Source organism: Vigna unguiculata, chromosome 8 (genome assembly GCF_037176805.1).
Source record: "Vigna unguiculata cultivar grain cowpea cultivar isolate G323 ecotype 2 chromosome 8, ASM3717680v1, whole genome shotgun sequence".
Taxonomy (NCBI): Eukaryota; Viridiplantae; Streptophyta; class Magnoliopsida; order Fabales; family Fabaceae; genus Vigna; species Vigna unguiculata.
In genome coordinates, this window is record NC_140799.1 from 3279972 (window position 1) to 3294272 (window position 14301).

Genomic DNA, 14301 nt, shown 5'->3' on the forward strand with positions numbered 1-14301 from the left:
TGTTGAGGTACGTAACAAAATCAAAAGTTTTAAATATTTGTATAAGTATGTTTACAAATGTCCAAATTAAGTAATATTGGAGGTTCATAGAAGATTTACTACAAATGAGGTCATACAATATCTTGATGCTAGATGAAATTGTGCTCTAAAGACTTTATGAATATCTTGAGATGTATCATGTACTGAATGAATCCATATGTTGAAAGATTACAAATTCATTTACCAAATCAACATCAAATATGATTTTATAAGCATAAAAATATTAATGATATAGATAATAACAACTCTAAAACTGTACTCACACCATTCTTCGCCCTAAGTGGAAAAGAACCACAATCTAAAAGATTTTTGTATAGAGAAATTTCAGAGCATTAATGTTGTGATAACAAACAAAATGAATGTTACTAAAGAAGGTCAAACAAGAAAGTTATTGACGAATTTATAATGTATATCCTTCAAAAGGGATATAGTATAAATTCACCAATAACTTTCTTGCTTGGTTTTCTTTAGTACCATTCGTTTTTCTATTATTTCAACAATAATGTTATGAAATTTCTCAATACAAAAATCTTTTAGATTATGGGTCTCTTCCATTTAGGCAGAAAGATCATGTGAGCATGGTTTTGGAGTGGTTATCATCATTTAATGTGTCACTGATGTTTTGATGCTTATAAAATTGCACTTGATATTGATGTGAAAAGTAAATTTGTAGTGTTTTAACACATGGATTCATTCAATACATTGTAGATCTAAAGATATTCCATAAATCCTCTAAAGCACAAATTCATCTAACATCAAGATATTATTGGACTTCATCTATAATAAATTCTCTATGAACTTCCATTGTTACTCGATCTAAACCTTTGCGAACACACTTATACAAATATTTATACTTTTGATGTTGTTGCACACCTTAACATTTATATAACAACACATTTTAACATTAACGAAGGGTTATAAGGAACCACCCATATGTTGTCAACAATCACATTTATATTTATAGAAATTGGTTCATCAAAACATATTTTGTATTGAGTATATGAATCCTTGACACATTTTTTTTCAAGAAATTTTTGGAAAATCACTTTTTGCATTGGTTGTGTTTCATACATGGTGATTTAAGATTAAGAGTTTCACAAGGACCATGTATCAAATGTTTTAGTATAACTTCAAGAAATTGTGGTTCTTCTTCCTTTTTGGGTATTTATGCCTTGACAATGTTATCATAGTCTTTTGATTCACATAATTTATCATTATTGTCTAAGATCAATAACATATCTACATGGGATAGACCAAGTTTTTGAAATTTAGTGAAATACATGTAACTTATAAAATTTTCAATGACTCCATTAATTAATGACATATTCATTTAATTGCTCAATTTTTTTTAAAGGTTCTTGTGAGTAAGTCAAGATAGTCTTGTAGATTCTGTAATTTTAAAGGAATTTCATTCCAAGACAGATTGCATGTCAATGTAAGGAAAATATTTAGTTTATTGTCATGAGCAACAATTGTCATACCATCTTTAAAGTGGTGTGTCAAATATCGACGACTACCAATAAATGATGTTGGTAATATTATCTTTTTGCAAACATTATCCTCAAAGATATTAAAATATGAGTGTTAATATATTTAAATGTAATGAATTTTGTATGTTACTTACACTAAGTACCTATGTGAGTTTGACCTCCATGCAAAGAATCTTGTAAACCTTTGTACACTTCTACACGAGTATTATTTTGATGATTCTAAATCCATCACAATTTCTTTACCTCAATCTTGATGTAATTATCTACGACATATTGTTGTAATAGTCATCTCGCTTGTATTATTACATATTTGATCATTTGGATGAATCTACATTGAGGTAATCATGTATTTGTAATAATGTATTAAAAAAATGTACTCATAAGTAAATTGTTCAAAAATATGTCATCATGATAAAATTTACATGAGCGGTGTAACTATAATATTTTCGGCATGAGATACTTCAACCATTATCATTTTTTGTGTTGATGTCCTAATCATATGTACCAAAAGAAAATAATAGAGAGTTTTGTAAAGGGTAGTAATATCCGACAATTTCTTGTATGTTTATTAAATTTTCATCATGATTTACAACTTGAATGTCTTACCCACGTGTCATTGATTTTGTGTCTCCACTAATAATAATTGTTGCTACTTTAGATGAAATCGAAAGATTGTATTGTGTTTCATTACCAAAACCCTCTTTATATGAATAAAGAACATTCAAGAATATTTGGTTATTGAGCAAGTTATATAAGTACATGCACAAAAGAATTGCACTAATATAATATTTATTGCAAGTTATTAACAATGGTCTGATGAAGTTGAGGACTTTCCCATATTTTATTTTGTAATTCATGTTCAACGTTCAATGTCATAAATGTAACAAGGTTTAGACGCGTCATTTGGATAAAATCTTCCTATTTTGTGATATATTACACCTTGAACATAAAAACTATATGTACCCCAATCATTTGCAACTATAATGTCATCATTTATGAACACCCAATAAATTGAATGAAAGCACATGATTGTACGACTACTTATATGCTATAAACAATGTTTACTTTCAAACAAACCATATACAAATATTTTAAGTAACATTTTTCTGTCAAAGCAACACATATGATGTGTCATGGTAAAACAATCATGTATGACAATGTTGACATGTAATTAAAATAGACAATTGAACGATATTTGAAAATTTTCGAGTATATTATTTAACTACAACATAACTTATTATAAATTGAAGAAGTAGTATATTACTAAACTACAACATAACTTATAAGAAGAATATACTTACTAGGTTCAATAACATAAATTAACAACTATCATGTTAAATAAATAAATAAATAAAATTATATGATAAAATGGTAAAAGGAAATAATAAATTATATTTAAAAGAAAAATAATTTTTTTTGCATATAAAAAATTACAAATAATTGACTAAAATTTAGTGTAACATTTTTAAGTAGCACTCATGACATTCGATGTTAATAATATGTGTATTATATGATTATGCTTCATTATCATTACGTCCTTCAAATCATTGTAGTATAAAACCATAACTTGTAATGTTTAAAGGTAAATAAATTATATTTAAACAAAATTTAAACTTTTAAATAGAATGAGTTAGAAAGAATGCAAGACATTATAAGGTGTAATGTTAACCATAATTGTTTCAAATGTAACAATCTTTACATTACACACTTAAAAAAATATAAGAAAAATATTGAAATACCACAAGTTTAATTTTGATGGTAAGAATGTACTAACCACGTTGCATGTTGCTGACATGTAATTACTTGGTCCTGCTTTATTTCTATTACATCATTCAAACTTCTGTGGTGCACAATTATAACCTGTCATGTTAAATAAAATAAATAAATTATATGCTAAAAATTTGAAGGTAATATATGTCTATTTGTATAGGAAAAAAATGTTTGATATGTTAATTGACATTTGAAAGTTACCTGCATCGTTTACTGACCAAGCCACCTATCCAATAGATATCATTGTCACTCGTGGAGAATTGTTTGCCATTTGAATGGTGTTGATTATCCTTTATGTTTTCTTCTTTTTTTAATTGTTCTATGTCTTTGTTACGTGGTCATTCTACATCTTCTATTTACAATGTGTAGTCTCCATCTTTCTCTTTATTATTCTAATGTTGATTTTTGAACACTAATATTTCCATTTGGTATGTTATCCATTTAAGTTAAAACAATAAATATGAAAATAAATTTTAATACAAATAAAAATCTAATAATTGACTAATACAATACAACAATGATAACATGATATACAACTTGAAAGAACCATACATGATTTCATTATTTAGCAACATATAAAAGAGGAAGTTTGAACCAACAAAAGCATTTCCACCTCGTGGTTTTGGTCACAAAATTCAATCAAAACTCAGGAAGTTCCACCTATACCAAGTAAAAAGAAAAGTACCAACACAAAAAATACAACCATTAAATAAACATATAGCAAATGAAATATACTTTAAAGCATTATCAAATAATACAATATAACAATTATAACTATAAATAAATATCCTTTTCCATTTTCCATGTTTCCCAGTAAAATAAATTACTACAACTGCCACAATTAAATTGAAAGAAAGATTAAAAAATACAATATAAAAAAATTGTCTATTCTTCCATTGTTGGAGCAAGAAGCCCCTTTCACCACACTGTGGACCAATATGACCAGTATTCCAATGCATGGGTAGTCTAAGAAAAAAACTTCATCTATATCCCTATAAGTATCCAAGACATAAATTTTGTAATAATAAATAACAATAACTTAACGACACTAATAAAGACACACAGAAACACATATGCAACGTGGTCTGCAGTGCATTTTGTAGAGCATGCCATATAGTTTTGATTTTCCTTCCTTTTGTTCGGATGATTAAAATCCCCCCAAGTTGGGGGAAACCTTTGAAATGTTCATAAAAATTAAATATAGTGGATAGAGGATCACATGTTAATCCCTTTCTCCTCGTTCCAAATATAACCGAAAAGTAGTATCTATCACATGTTTCATGTAGTGACCCTTACCTTGAATTCACTTCTAGAAATTCTGTAATAATATATATTACTTCCAAATGCAGATGATTATTGGAAAGTCTCAGTATACATTGATAAAAATATTTACAAAGTTGTGTAGAACAAATTTATAGAAGTCTCCGAGAAGTCCCAATAGTGTTCAGTAAATGAACTAATTGGGTACAAAATAATTTAAAAGATTTTAAAGAGGCCATTGACGTCTGATTGGAATGCTTATCAATTAAATATGTCCCTGGATAATCAATCCCACAGAAAAAAATTCAATGCATCCAAGGACAACAACTTTACAATAAAACAGACCAACACCATCATTATTAATTTATGATGCAATAATTACCAAAAATTTAGTAGCAGCAGAATCATAATTTAGCGGGATGATAATTCTATTATGGGAAAGCTTAAGAGGACCTTTGGTGATTAACTTGAATACCTCATCTGGGTTGTTGTACAGAGTTGGGCAATTACAGATTTTGGTTCTTCCTTTCCTTTTGTATGGCTTCATATGAGCAAATTACTTCTTTGAACTTGGCCTCAGAAGCCTCTATCACATTTTAACATCCAAGAATCAATAATGCTATGGTTGGAGTTAACAAGATCCTATTAATGACTAGTAAAGGCATACCTCTATTATCTTGGTTCTGGTCAGGATGATACTGCATTGCCTTGGTTCTAAATGCTGTCTATAGAAGAGATAAGATAAAATTTATAAAATGAAACTAAGACCTGATAGAGCAATATATATATAGTAGAATAAGGAATTTATATTAAGATGTCCAAAACCAAGGTAAAAAGATATGAACGCTAAGTACATCTTTGCTGCAAACTAGATGTTATAGAAAGTGTTATACTAAAGTTTATAGTTAGTTCTTGGCCCATTATACATATAATTTATGCGTGATACAAACTCCTTTATTATAGAACTTTCCATAAGAATTTTGGCAACTAACAATGGATTTTGCTAGACCAATATCCATCATCTCAAGAAAAATATATTACAATCTCTATAGGGAGGACAATCAAAATACTGAATATAAAAATTGCAAATGAAAATTAAGGCAGCCTTATAACATGAGCACAAACAGTAATAATCTTATTTTTCGCATGGATTCACTAATTTCCAACAAATTGATAACCAAACCAACGGTTTTAATAAATAAGAAGGGTGCAAAACCAACCACCCGTCAAATAATATCAAGCAAAGGGTCAATCTTAGTCCTTTTCTTTCTTACATATCTTGATAACCAAAATAAAGAATTCACCATAATTCATAAATCAATCTCTTTATCAATACATATGTAGTGCATAAAGTTTATAAAGCATAAAGCAATATGAAAATAGATAATGATAATAGCAATAATAATAAATAATAATAATAATAATAACAAACAAAAATAAATGAAAATTTACCTTAATCTCAGCATCTGTATAGGGTGTTGTTCTAAACCTGAGATCCATAAAAGGAACCATTAACAACAACGTGAATGCAAAACAAACATGTTACAGTACACGTTCATGTATGGTTTTCAGTTAACAAATAATGTTCAATAAGCTATCAACAAATACCAAAATCACATATTTTTTTATAGGGTAATAATTACATATTGCTCCAAACGAGACATTACTCTAACCGTCCTATTATATCATATAATATCTTCAAATATTCTAGTTATAGCCATTTTCTTCCTGTCAACATGATTCTCATATTCTAGCAAGAACTGCGCCATCTTGTGCTCTGTCATATTTCTACCAAATCACACCTTATACAATCTAGTATCTAATATTACAAAGGCAAAGTAAGGTTCGTATTTCTACCAAATCAACCTTACACAATCTCGTATCTGATATTACAAAGGCAAAGTTACAATGCTTAACACTATATTGTGATAAATCAGGGAAGGAAAACAAGCGCTTTATACGTTCCTACAAAAGCTTACAATGCTTACAATGCTTAAGAATTATGTGATAAATTATAGAATATTAAATAAAGAATTTAATTCTGATATAAACTAAAGAGCAAACAAGCGCTTGATTATTCTAGCTTGAATAATTTTTTCAAACAAGTGCAACAACATGGTCTGTTGATTGTTTAAATAAGATTAAAGTTTAATCAATATTGTGAATGTCGAACAGTTCAAAATATGGAATTTATTCTATAATTACAACATGCGGTTAGGCTCATATCTTGATTTTTACTAGAAAGACACGAAAGGAGCTTGGATGATATATAACGGGGAGAGGGTGGTTAATTAGGAGCCACGGAGGGAAACATGAGTCAAATAATGACGACATTGAGCTGGAACAAAGACAAAATGTAGGAAATCCCAACAGAATGGGTGGTGTCATGTCATAAACGGGATCACCACAGTGGGGTATGCCATTCCTAAAGATGTGAAGTGGCGTTCCTAAGACTGGGATTGTCTTGGTTTTCCTCTGACATTATATTTCTTGCTGTTTTTTCTTTCTAAAGCCCCAGAACTTCAAAATAGCTACTGGCTGTAAGGAGCTTGGTTCCATTTTCCAATTCAATAAATAAATACCTATCACATTCTGATGTATCCATCTCCTTCTAATACAGGGCGTTGAATACCATTAAAAGTTATACTATCCTAGACTCCCAGTATCCAAGGCTCCTCACAATGCAAATGTACAAGGGAGGGCCACTGTGCACGGCATTACCTTTTCATTTGCAAAGAGAATATTCGGATTAAAACACATGATTAAATGATCACCACCAAGACAAAACTTTAATGTTGTGTCAGGTCTCACTGAATAAAATAACACTATTTCTGTAAGTACCTGTCAAGACCCAAAACTGAGTAGTGATGTGATAGTGAATAGTTTCTGCTCTCTCCTGGAGTGTGTTGATAATTGGCCCATTGCTCTCTGAAGGATTCTTCGGCCTTCCAATACCAATCATCTCTTTGAAAATGTTGATGATGTGCACCACTACCATTTCCCTTCCAGCTCTCGTAGCTTCTTCTACGCTTATCCCTTTCCCGATTAAACACACTTTGCATGCGCTTTATACGTTCCTACAAAAGCAACCTAGAATCAAGACACACTGCCTAGCCTCAACCAACCAATTAAACATCTAAGCAAGCAAAGAAAAAAACACAATTTCTTTGATTTACTATAGAGAATAAAATAAAATAAAAAATACACACTACAGTCAAATCTGCTTTCATAACAAAGTACTGTGACTCAGGATCGCCCATCAGAAGGATCGCATTACATCTCCCATTTTATTTTAAAAGTAAATGTTTAACTAAATAATAATAATAAAACAAAAATGAAAGTAATTGATACTAGAAAGAATAAATAGTCTTTGCAGAGACACATCTAATAACAAATTGTTTTGTATGCTAAATTTGTTGATTTTTAATCTAACTATTTTCAAAGTCATCAGTACCATGATTTATGAGTTTTACAATGACCATACATAGAAATTAAACTCTACTTCTCGAAAACTCACCACCCTCTCCACCTCCTCCTCATACTCCTCTTGCAGTCGTTTATTGTACCTCTTCCATGCTTCTTCTTGAAATGATGATCGAAAAGAACTGCCACTCGCTCCTCTTGACTGCGACCTGGACAGCTACAAAGAGTTCAACAATAGCATGATTCATGAACCATCAGTTTATTCCTGTGCATCTCTAGCTTGCATTTCAAACACAAAAAGAAAAAAGAAAAAAAGGGCTTTTCATACAGCATAATCTCCAACAACGTAAGAGGAAAATATATGTTCATAGAATAATAACATTACTAAAAAAATCTGCCACCTAAAAATCAAAGCGATTCTGGTGAATGACTCATCCGATCAACTTCTTCACACGTTGCCAAAGGCAACCATCACGAAAACACTGTAAATTATTTCACAGTGGAGGATCACCATGGTTCCAACCAATTTTCATGAAACACGTAATCGAGTTTTATCATCTCAATTTCAAAAGTTGAAAATTCTAATGAGTAAGTCACTTAAGGATTGATTAGAATGATAAGCACGAGGTAAACCAGACCATGTAACAGTTTCTTCAAAAACATGGTTCGTGTGAGAATGACACAACAAAGTGCAATTGAGAATAGCACTAAGATCATTATTCTGTAACAAAAAAAGTAATAAAAATATACTAGAATTGAAGTTTCAACTAATCTCTGACAAAAGTTTGCATGCAAATCGGCATATATTATACGTCATCAAAGTTAAATTTCAACAATAATTGGAAAACAACGGCAGCAGCGGTTAAGGAACTGCATGTAAGTTTTTCTAAAAAAAAAAGGAAGATGCATACGATTTGAAGAACAATTTGAAAAGGAAACAAACAAACTAATGCGGAAACTAACGGAGAAGGCAGTGACGGCGGCGCCGAGTAATCCGAAGAGGAAAACTCCCCAAAGCTTGATATCGTGCGCTTTCTTTTCGTTCCGATCGCTTTCGTCTTTGTTCATTTCTGAATCAAAGACAAACAATAGCACAATTCAACGATTCCAATCTCCAATTGTTCCACAATCCAAATTCTTTTTTTCTCTCACAGCAGCGATTGCCATCTATTTCTCCTCCTCGCCCTCCTCCGGTTCCTGTTCAACTAAATCACCAGAATCGATCCGGTCCGGTCCGGTCCTGCTAATATTAATCCGAATCATCACTATGACGTGGCACCAATCATCCGGTTCAAATCAACCTTTTCACTTATTGGGCCACAATGGGCCATATTCAATAAGGCCTGGCCCATTCTGAATCACCGGTTCGACACCGTTGGATTCCACCAACCGACACTCCAACATCCTCTTCACTTTTTTTTTTCATCATTGCCATTGCGACGAGAAAAAAAAAAATAACACTTTTTTTTTGTTATGATTCTCTCTCTTCTTTCTATTTGTATTGCGTGCAACTCAGATCTAGCGTTTGCAGAATGCAAGTTCTGTAGGATTGTTTCGTTTATCGGTAATTCCTGAGTTTTGGTTCCTTACGCGTTTTCAGTGCACTGATGTAGCTTTCGTCGTGTTTTCTCATCGGCATTGTGGTGAAAGCGTTTTTCATTCACGTTTTTCTGATTCGTGTGTTGCAGATTAATGCAACTAAAGCAACGCGTTTGTGCTGTAAGAAGATTCGAGAATTGAAAAGTTATGTCCAGGAGACCGGGGAATCCTGCTAGAAGGTTCGGTGACAATGGCGGTGGATTGTTCTCCTCGAAATCTAGGTCGCCGCCCGTTTTGTCGATTGCACTCGTAGTTATGGTGATTTTTTTTTTTTGGATTGACTTAATAAGGTGCTTTTACTTTCGGTGTTTTTTGTTTCTGATTGATTTGTTTTTGGTAATTCTACAGGGAGGTTTGCTTGTCATTGGTTATTTTTACCGGGGCTCAGGTTTGTTCTACATTTTTTGTTTTGTTACTTAGATGTGCTTTTGGCTTGCTTTGTTTATCTATGCAATTCAATGTCACGTTTTTATTTAACAGGTGGATTTGGCAGCCGTTTAGATTCTGTTAGCAGGCTTGAAGGTAGTTTCTAATTTTTTACCTCTCTTTGCTGTGAGAATTTATTACATGGTCCTAGATCACTACGATCTTGACCAATTTACATGTGAGAGGCACTTTCAAATTTAAAATTTTGGCTACCTATTACTTTGAAATTGGTCGGGACCATGACAGGTAATAATCTTGGATCGTGTAATAAATTCTCCTAGACTGTGATTTGTTTCACCGTCAATTTCTTTGTCTATTTAAGATACGAATAGAACTTGTGTACAGTCTCTTAAGTACTAATTGTGCTGATATCTTAATTGGAATGGGAGTTTTACCTTGACAGTTTGCGTAATACTTTAGCGCAAACCTTTATTATGTGAATTATATGGTATGATGTAAGTAGAATTATGCTGATATTTTAGTTGGTTTGCTATAAGTGTGTAGAGCGGATAAGTTCGTTGATGACTATGTGAGGTTAATTCCTAGTTAGCAGAGAAGGTTTTTGACACACTTGATGAATTTCGTTTAAGTTGATGTCTTAAGCAACAAAGCAAGGTTTTGTCATTTAATTGGACGTGCATGGTGGAGCTTTGTCACAAGTGATTGTTTTCTCATTTCGTTTGAGGTCTATGCTCGACTGATGACTTGCTGCATCAAATATGATTTTTTTGTTGTTGTGTTTTTTTGAAGTGATCAAGAAGACTTCAAGAAGACTTTCTACTCTTTGGAATCAGAGGTGTTTCTGTAATGATAAAATTTTTATGGTGTTAAGTTTCATGATGCTTTTCTCTTACTGAGTTGTCCATTAGATGCTTAGTGCTGCATTTGAATCCATAGCATACAACTGCGTGGCTACTTTCTTCACTGTAGGAGTTTCTTCTCTGATTTGTTGTGATATAACTAGACATATGTGGTTCTTTTTGGGGAAAAAAAAAGAGAAAAGAACAAATTGGTCAATAATTCATTTTTTGTTAGACTAACAGATTAAAGGTGTTGAGTTATTTCTCTTTATTGAAATCTTATTGACTTTTATTCATGTCCCAAAGGTTGAAAATCTGCACTTGTACATCCTTTTTTTCTTGTGATAGTATGCATTTTGTTGAATTGAGATTCTTGAAAGATAGCAACTTATTCCATAATATAAAGTCCATATTTCTTTCTCGAAATGCATTTTCTACTGTCCTTTTCACTGTTTTTTATTGCATTAAACAGAAAAAATGTTCGTTTGGCTGTAGGTGTCTTTTTATTCTAGTGAGTTGTTTTATCTAGTCTTCTTGTTGAGGATAGTGATAATATGATATTTTTTTCTTGTGTCAGTTGTCATCCTTTGAGTTGTATATTATTGCTGTGACACTTCCAGTTGGGTTCAGACTGACTGCGTATAACTTATGATGACCATCTTCATACAGTTAATGCAAAACAGTCCGAACATATATACAAGATTAAAATACTTGAAGTTGCTGACACTAACTGGATCTTTCGTAATGAGTGTTCTATGCATTTGTCCTACCGTGTAGTAAACAGTGTTTATCAATGATTTACATCTTATCTGTGGTTTCCCTGTTTTTTGTAACGGCATTATTCTAAAGATTTGATGATAGGTAGAATAGGTTTCATGGAAGTTATTTTCATATTACTCCAGTTTTCTTTGCTATTCTAATTTGCTGTTTACAATACTTGCATATTCTCGAACAGTGATGAATTTTGTTAGTATTTGGGTTCAGTGTTTGGATATTTGGAGATAAGGAGATGGGATTAGATCAAAGGAAGAAGAGAAGGAGGTGAAGAGCATGATAGATAGTTTTTGATTTTCCTTCCTTTTGTTTGGATGATTAAAATCCTCCCAAGTTGGGGGAAACCTTTGAAATGTTCATAAAAATTGAATATATTGGTTAGAGGATCACATGTTAATCCCTTTTCTCCTTGATCCAAATATAACCGAAAAACCGTGACCTAGTGGTATCTATCATATGTTTCATCCAGTTATCCTTACCTTGAATTCACTTCTAGATTTTCTGTAATAATCTACATTACTTCCAAGTGCAGGTGATTATTTGTGCAGTGGAGAGGTCCAACAAGCGATTCCCATTTTACAGAAAGCATATGGAGATAGCATGCATAAAGTTTTGCATGTTGGTCCTGATACTTGCTATGTGGTCTCTAAATTGCTGAAGGAGGAGGAAACTGAAGCCTGGGGAATAGAACCATATGATATAGAGGAAGCTGATAGTAGTTGCAAAGCACTTATCCATAGAGGCAGCGTGCGTGTGGCTGATATCAAGTTTCCTCTTCCATACAGGCCGAAATCTTTCTCTCTTGTAATTGTTTCAGATGCTCTGGATTACCTTTCTCCAAGATACCTCAATAAAACTCTACCAGATTTGGTGAGGGTATCATCCGATGGTATTGTAATATTTACTGGTAAGAGCATTCCATGGAATTTAATGTAGGTTCCCATCAATGAATTAAATTTATTCTTCTGTCTGAAGAATTTATGTGAAACTTAGCATTATAGGTTTTGATAGACCTAAATAGTAAATGGTGTCAGTTGATTCATGTAACTGATCCCACTCTGATCTAGCTGTTATTGAGTCCAAAATTTTGGTTGTTATTGTTGGAGTGAATCATCCACTATGGTATTAATATGTCGAGCATAAATGTTGTTTGAGGTAGTGTCTTTGTGCTTATGTGAACACTTGAACTCCCTTTTATTTGACTTAGAAGTATGATTTGCTTTTACCGGTGTTAATGTTGATGAGTTGTTGGGAGCTTGCGCTTTAAATATACTGCTTTTTATGTTCCTTAATAGACTATCTTAGCAATAGTCAAATAATCTCTTGGTTCTGTCACTGACTTCTGATGAAATCTATATTGAAGGTTTTCCTACCGCTCAAAAGGCGAAGGTAGCGGATGTTTCTAAATTTGGAAGAGCGGTGAGTAGATTTTGCATGAAGAATAAAATGTTATCCATATTTTTTTTAGATATATTGATGTCAATTACTGGGGCTGGGTGCATGGAGGTCCTTGGTCCTAGACCTACATATATATACCTTTCATTTTTTATACATATTTAGAAAATTGGGGAAAAGTTAACGGATTCGTCTTGCTTCAGGCCAAGATGAGAAGTTCATCCTGGTGGGACAAGTTTTTCCTCCAGATTAACTTAGAGGAGAACGAAGCTGCTTCTAAGAAGTTTGAACAGGCTTCCACCAAGAGTTCGTATATTCCAAAGTGCCAAATATTCCACTTGAAATCACTTCATTGATGTATGGGATGGTACAGCATTGGAGATCTCTTAATGTTGCTTCTCTATTTTCATTTGAAACAATTCCTTCTATAAAGGTAATTTAATTCTTTAAAATATACTCGCCTTAGATGGAGTGCATCAATTCTATTAATAGATTTTTATTCTTTGAATTCCAGCCCCTGGCTGCAAAAGACAAATAGTTAAATATTTAACTAAATTGGTAGTTGAATTAGGCTATCTATAAGTAAGTTGCAAATATTCCTTCTTTTGTTGAGATACAAATTAAATAGATGTCATCATATGTTCTTGAGTAATATGTCAAAAGGTTGGATAAACCACATTGTTTCGCTTTAGTTTACTTCAATCTCCACACCATCACTGTTGTAAGCAGTAAGAAATATAATACACTTTTTTTTTTAATATTCTTAGTCGAACTAGTTGAACGAATATAGTTTGATTGTTTGGTTATGTTTGGAGAAAATTTATTTGTAAGCATAGGTTAGAAAAATACAAGAAAATAATGACATTATTTTTTTCATGCGTTAAAAATTAAATTTAGTTTTACATTTTATATGGAATAGCTTGTACAATTAGTTTATAGAAATATTTTTTGAAACAAATGCATGTTGTGATTTTGTTTATTTGCTTTCACAAAATGTTTCTTCCTTTTCAATAAAGAGACAATTTTCTTTAGTTTTTTAAATAGCATTTCTTTAAATAAAATGCTTTATTTTGTTAACTAATTAAAATACAGTGCAATGACTAAAACAAACAGCATAATATTAAATCTCTAAAGCTTAAAATGTTTTATTTTGTAGAAAAATAAAATTGAATAACATCTATACCAATGTTTTATTTTTGTTAAAAATTAAAATAAATCACGCAATGGCTAAAACAAATAGCATAATATTAAATGACAATAAACAAATAGCATAATATTAAATGACAATTTTAAAATACTAGTTTGCTGGTAACTAATGATGGCGT

General features: G+C 31.8%; 2 protein-coding genes across 5 annotated transcripts; one reads left to right on the plus strand and one right to left on the minus strand.

Annotated features, from left to right (window-relative positions):
- Positions 1–3192: 3192 nt before the first annotated feature.
- Positions 3193–9305, minus strand: LOC114193225 (uncharacterized). Of its 4 annotated transcripts, none has more exons than XM_085665284.1 (7): positions 8946–9305; positions 8077–8199; positions 7401–7636; positions 6012–6048; positions 5227–5284; positions 5035–5145; positions 3193–3389 (listed from the first exon to the last, which is right to left on the minus strand). In XM_085665284.1, exons 1-6 carry the CDS (start codon positions 9048–9050, stop codon positions 5066–5068), a joined length of 639 nt encoding a protein of 212 aa, XP_085521410.1. In that variant the 5' UTR covers positions 9051–9305; the 3' UTR covers positions 3193–3389; positions 5035–5065. The 4 variants fall into 4 exon arrangements, with proteins under 4 accessions (XP_085521410.1, XP_027938749.1, XP_027938750.1 ...); XM_028082948.2 differs by lacking the exon at positions 3193–3389 and adding an exon at positions 3740–3959; XM_028082949.2 differs by lacking the exon at positions 3193–3389 and adding an exon at positions 4005–4291.
- A 100-nt stretch (positions 9306–9405) lies between these two features.
- LOC114193224 (putative pectin methylesterase CGR3) lies at positions 9406–13672 on the plus strand. The gene is made up of 7 exons (XM_028082947.2): positions 9406–9546; positions 9671–9839; positions 9930–9969; positions 10062–10103; positions 12114–12488; positions 12945–13000; positions 13180–13672. The coding sequence occupies exons 2-7, from the start codon at positions 9729–9731 to the stop codon at positions 13330–13332; spliced, it is 777 nt and encodes a 258-aa protein (XP_027938748.1). The 5' UTR covers positions 9406–9546; positions 9671–9728; the 3' UTR covers positions 13333–13672.
- Positions 13673–14301: the final 629 nt, after the last annotated feature.

Bases quoted from the DNA above. Each gene is read 5' to 3' on its own strand.
- LOC114193225 (XM_085665284.1), bottom strand. From the start codon at position 9,050: ATGAACAAAGACGAAAGCGATCGGAACGAAAAGAAAGCGCACGATATC. The intron at 8,200-8,945 runs GTTAGTTTCCGC...AACTCTTTGTAG, and splicing joins CCGCCGTCACTGCCTTCTCC to CTGTCCAGGTCGCAGTCAAG. The intron at 6,049-7,400 runs GTACTTACAGAA...TATGGATCTCAG, and splicing joins TCAGTTTTGGGTCTTGACAG to GTTTAGAACAACACCCTATA.
- LOC114193224 (XM_028082947.2), top strand. From the start codon at position 9,729: ATGTCCAGGAGACCGGGGAATCCTGCTAGAAGGTTCGGTGACAATGGC. The intron at 9,970-10,061 runs GTTTGTTCTACA...TTTATTTAACAG, and splicing joins TTATTTTTACCGGGGCTCAG to GTGGATTTGGCAGCCGTTTA. The intron at 13,001-13,179 runs GTGAGTAGATTT...GTCTTGCTTCAG, and splicing joins TTTCTAAATTTGGAAGAGCG to GCCAAGATGAGAAGTTCATC.